Here is a 5,389-nt window from a genome sequence, read left to right on the forward strand (position 1 = left end):
TAACATCTTTATATTTGAATAATAACATTACACAGTAACCTGTAGGCTGCATAGTTTTTGAGCCCTGAGATGTGTTTTTGGAGGTTTTGGCTAACAGACAACCAGAGTAAAGAGCTGAAAGAAGAAACGTCTGCTCTGCATTTTTACATGTGATGTTACAAACACATCTGTACCTCATGATGCGTTCAGGTGATTAAAAAGTTGGTAGAATGTAAGTGAATCTTGTTTCTAATAACTTGCAGCCTGAGATGTTTATTTCTTTGGCTGTTTCTGTTCACTTGTGTTTGTGTTTTTAGCACATAAAGCTATACTGTTTACAATAAAACTTAACAAATGACTAGGTGTAATATATTAGGAGCTGCTTATAAGAATTACCACCATTTCTAGACGTTTAGCCTCTTTTAGCTCATAGTTTTGGATTTACAAAAAGTCTACATGGTGAATAAATGTCAGGGCTGTTTTTCTGTCCCTCTAGTGTCCAAACAATATTAATAAAGGTTTAAAGATATATTTAAAAGTTTTGTATTCAGCCATATTGTCAGAGTTTATACCCCTGTGACAGCAGCGCCTCGGCTACATGATAGTGTCCGTTGCGAGCGGCGAGCATCAGCGCCGTCCAGCCGCTGTATCCCGTCTGGTTGATGAGCGAGGGGACGCCGGACAGCAGCGTGGACACCTGGCTCAGATCCCCTCTGGCCGCAGCGTCCAGGAACTTCTCCAACATCTCCTCCTTCGCGCTCATCTGGAGGCTCGTCATTCTGTCTGTAATCGACCTCAGGTTAATGTGTGATCAGGAGAACAGACGTGGGGACGGATATCATGAGGAGAAGCATAATCATGAGTAAAACTGTTTAAATAAAAAGTTTGTATGTATCTGCAACTATTTTGATAACTGATCATTTTAAGTAAATTTTTCTGTCATAAATACCAAAGATTCCCTGATGCTCAGTTGTATTTTCTGCTTTTATTTGTTTTATATGATTGTAAATTGAATATCTTTGGGTTTTGTACTGTTGGTTGGACAAAACAAGACATTTAAAGACTTTGAAAGACAATTTTCTGACACATAGAGTAAACCACAGGAAAGAAGATAATCTGCAGATTAATTGGTACTGAAAATAATCGTCTTTTGTCTTCCTTTGGCGCCATCTGGTGGTCGTATCAAGAAAAGACTGTGGTAGACTATGCAGACAGATTTATTAGAGTTCATATAATGTGATGATTTTTTATTAGAAAAACTCAAATTTGTTCTCAGCTTTACCCACACAAAATTTATACGATCATGAAACCTACAATTAAACATTTTTAATCTGGAAGAATTCCTTGAAAACATTCATTTCAAGTTGCTGATATTCCATATTTCTCATATTGTCAACAAATTAAGAGACCAAAACCAGAAATATGTTAGTTTGTCTCTCATTAAGATTGTAAATCTTTAAAAACAGTTCACAAATACATGGTTGCATTTTGTTTTCATGTGGCTTTGGATACAAACACATTACTTATTTATTTTGCTCGGGTCTTTTCATGGGATTTACTGGCAAAAAGAAAAAAAAAATATAATATCATCAGACCTCTTATAAAAGTGTGTCAGCAGGGTGAAATCTAATCACCATGCTCCCATTTATTACTATGATTTTTATTAAAATATGTGTCAATGTCTCCAATTAGTTACGTTTTTTTAATGAAAAATTTAAAGGACGGGTTCACAGTTTTTCCAGTGTGTCTTGAAACAGCAGTCAGGTGTCCATATGAACAGTGAAAGAGGTTTTCCTCGCTGTAACTATTCCTCCTGTTCATACTGGATATTAAAAGATCCTTCAAATGTGCTTTCAGTGTAAGTGATGGAGGCCAAAATCCACAGTGTGTCCACACAGTCAATTAAAAGTTGATGTGAAGCTTATATGAGGCTTCATCAGTCTGAGTTAGTCATATCAAGTGGATATCTGACACATTTACAGTCTTTTTAGCATCAAATTCCCTCTTTGTGTTTCCTCGGACAGTGTTTCCCTGTTGAGCTGCAGGTGGAAGTATAGTAACAAAAAGAGGGACTTTGGTGTTGAAAGATATCTGCTTGATTTGACTCATTTGGACGCTGAAGCTTCATATCAGCTTCAGATAAACTTTGAAATACATTTTAACACAGAAAGAGGACTGTGGATTTTGTCCCCCATCACTTACATCAGGGATCAGCAATTAGATTATTTCATTGTTGTTAAATTAGGGTGGTGTGGTGTTTGTTTCTAATATTGTGGGTTTTTTTTATTTCTATGAATTAATTTAGGAATATAATTGATAGATGAAACTGTTTCTTTTAGGACTGTATCCAACAGCAAATGTTCCCTTTAGAAAGTGAGGAACAACAGTATGAGAGAAACTTACATTAATACAAATTTGGCAAAAATGACTCATATATGAAAATGTCTCCTCTGTGTTGCACTACTAGCTAGAGATTTAACTGTAGATTTGCTATCTACTGATAGCTGATTTCTAAAAAATAATTAAGTTTTGATGTAAACTATGAAAGTGAAAAGTTCAGCTTTCTTCAGGAACCAAATGTTTTTGCTAGAGGGCCAGATTTGGCCCACGGGCCGCTATTTGCCTACCACTGACTTCCATTGTAAATGCATTATGAAGGGATCTTCTAATGGTCAGTATGAACAGGAAGAATGATTACAGCAAGAAAAACACATGTTTCACTGTTCATCTGAGCTCCTGACTGTTGTTTTAAGACAGGATTGAGAAATGTTGAACTTGTCCTTTAAACTAAAACGTCGTTAAATGAACTTTTCTTCTTCTTCGCTCTCATTGGTGCAAACAGCTGTCAATCAATCTTGAGACCTGCCTGTTAAATAACGCTGTTACAAAACGCACCTTAACGTACACGAAACACCATGAATTACACGTGTAGTAAAGGTAAGTCATACTTCTGTAATAATATACTGAGTCCCTAAGCTTTCAATAGTGAGTAATGACGATGATTTATTCTCTTTTTTGGCGTTTCTAATATCAATATCACGCCTGTAAATGAAGATAAAGTATCTTGACTGTTACATTCATACAGACTAGCTTGTATCTATCTGTAACTGAAGGATTACGGTGTTATATTTCTCCAACAGTCAAAGCAAGAAATAAAACTGACATCAGTTTATCTGTTAACAGTAAACCGATGTGGTTTGACAAGCTAAATAAGTTTTGAAGTCTTCTGAAGCTCTCTAGTTACTGTTGTGTAAATGACAGCACGAATATGAGTTAGCTTAACTTAAGCTAACTATAACCGCTTATTCATAACTGCCATCAATACAGATTATTAAAGCCACAGTTTCGGGGTAATTATTAAAGTCCTACCTTGTCTGTAGCTCCGTGGTGTTTTTCCTTTTCTGTCCTTCAAGCAGTTTCTCTGTTGTGTCGGAGAAAAGGTGACGTGCTGCATTCAAGAGCAGCTACTGACGCTGAGCAGCACTGTGCGGCTTTCAAGTGCTCCTTAAAGCGTCTGTATTTTGGAGTTTCGCCATCAAGATAACAAATACAAATATTTGCTTGCTTTTCTCATTTGAACGAGATACTTTTCATATTTTAACAACATATTTTTCATGTTTGTGCTCTTTTCTTTGTCTTATACCTATTGCACTTTCCTTTCTACTTTATGTTTGCTATTGTATCATAACAGTGGTGGAATAAGTAGGCTATTCAGATCCTTTACTTAAGTAAAATACAGCAATGTAAAAATATAAGTAAAAGTCCTGCATGAAAAATCCTACTACAGTAAAAGTACATAAGTATTATGAGCTTGATGTAGTTAAAGTATTGCAGTAAAAGTACATAAGTATTATGAGCTTGATGTAGTTAAAGTATTGCAGTAAAAGTACATAAGTATTATGAGCTTGATGTAGTTAAAGTATTGCAGTAAAAGTACATAAGTATTATGAGCTTGATGTAGTTAAAGTATTGCAGTAAAAGTACATAAGTATTATGAGCTTGATGTAGTTAAAGTATTGCAGTAAAAGTAGTGGTTTGGTCCCTCTGACTGATATATTATTATATATGACATCATTAGATTATTAATAGTGAAGCATCAGTGTTAGAGCAGCATGTTACTGTTGTAGCTGCTGGAGGTGGAGCTAGTTTACACTACTTTATATACAGTTAGCTAGTTTAGTCCAGTGGTTCCCAACCTAGGGGTCGGGCCCCTCCAAAGGGTCACCAGATAAGGATATGGTAAGAGAATCTCAGCAAATGTTTTTTTTGTCATGGTGGCAGCAATACGCTGCTGAAAACAGGTTTATAGGCTTAATATGCACTTTTTTTCCCACTTTCTGACATACAAAATACAAACAGGTTAGGGGCGACGACACACAGCTGTATATTTCTTGAGTTGCGCTTTATTTTAACTTTTAGTTCTGGATGTTAAATTTGAGGAAAAAAGAAGTCTTAAAAAAAGATACCAACCTCTTTCTCACCTTTACTGTTGCCACATACAAGGCTGAGCTACCAAAGTTCACTGATTGGACAGTTTTTGGTCGTTTAATTAAATGTAATTGTTTGCACCACAAACGCATAATATCAGCTGACATGATGAGGCTCTACCTGATCTGGAGTCCCTGTTTTAAAGAAGGGCCCTTTGTCAAAGTATAATTTTAAGACTTTAGTTATTTAAGATGATGATTTGCATAGATGCATATCCCTTAATTAATCTGTGTTTGATTAAATTAGCCCAAACCTGGATAATTTACAATGGGACAGAAATCCAGCCGTGGCCACAAAGAGGCCAATGTTTCATGATTTTTACATTTATTCAATAAATTATTAATAACATCCATGTCCCAGTATTTCACACCCAAAGTGCTTCAGTGAAAATTAAACTTTATTAATTAAAGCTCTCACTGTGTTCTGATATATTGCGTTATAATCTTTTCTTTCATGGCAGGTGTTGTTTCCTCCTGGATTTAAAAGTGACATTATTACGTAAATAATACAAAGTTTTGTTTGTTTGTTTTTTTTTAAAAAAGAAACAAATAGAAAAAAACTTTCATTGTGTGTATAAAAATATCTAATAAAAATATATTAAATTCCTAAAAATATGAATTTATAAATATGCAAAAAACATGTTGAGATGCATACAAATTTACAAAATTTTAATTAATGACAATTATTTTATTTTTCTGTATGTATCATTATTTTTGTTTATTTCATCAGAAACAAGGATCTGTAAATCAATGTTTTTACTGCTTTGTTGTTTGTAAATAATATTTAAATAAAGCATAAAAAATGATTTTAAAAATGTCAATTGTTTGGATTTGAATGCTGTTTGATCACAGTCTTACCAGTTTCTTCACTTGTAATTTATAAATAATAATTATATATATAAAAAAACTGATTGAAAACAGGC

The 5,389-nt window shown here is 34.4% G+C and overlaps 1 protein-coding gene across 2 annotated transcripts in view; it reads right to left on the reverse strand.

Annotated features, from left to right (window-relative positions):
• Positions 1-3,471, reverse strand: part of nudt12 (nudix (nucleoside diphosphate linked moiety X)-type motif 12) — an 18,027-nt gene extending 14,556 nt beyond the window's left edge. For both annotated transcript variants that reach the window (XM_067573085.1, XM_067573075.1), the window contains exons 1-2: positions 3,349-3,471; positions 552-762 (exon numbers count right to left, since the gene is read on the reverse strand). In XM_067573085.1, the coding sequence (XP_067429186.1) occupies positions 552-762; positions 3,349-3,433 (296 nt within the window). In that variant the 5' untranslated portion in view covers positions 3,434-3,471. The remainder of the gene's footprint in view (positions 1-551; positions 763-3,348) is intronic.
• Between the last annotated feature and the right edge of the window lie 1,918 nt (positions 3,472-5,389).

Source organism: Thunnus thynnus, chromosome 2 (genome assembly GCF_963924715.1).
Source record: "Thunnus thynnus chromosome 2, fThuThy2.1, whole genome shotgun sequence".
Taxonomy (NCBI): domain Eukaryota; kingdom Metazoa; phylum Chordata; class Actinopteri; order Scombriformes; family Scombridae; genus Thunnus; species Thunnus thynnus.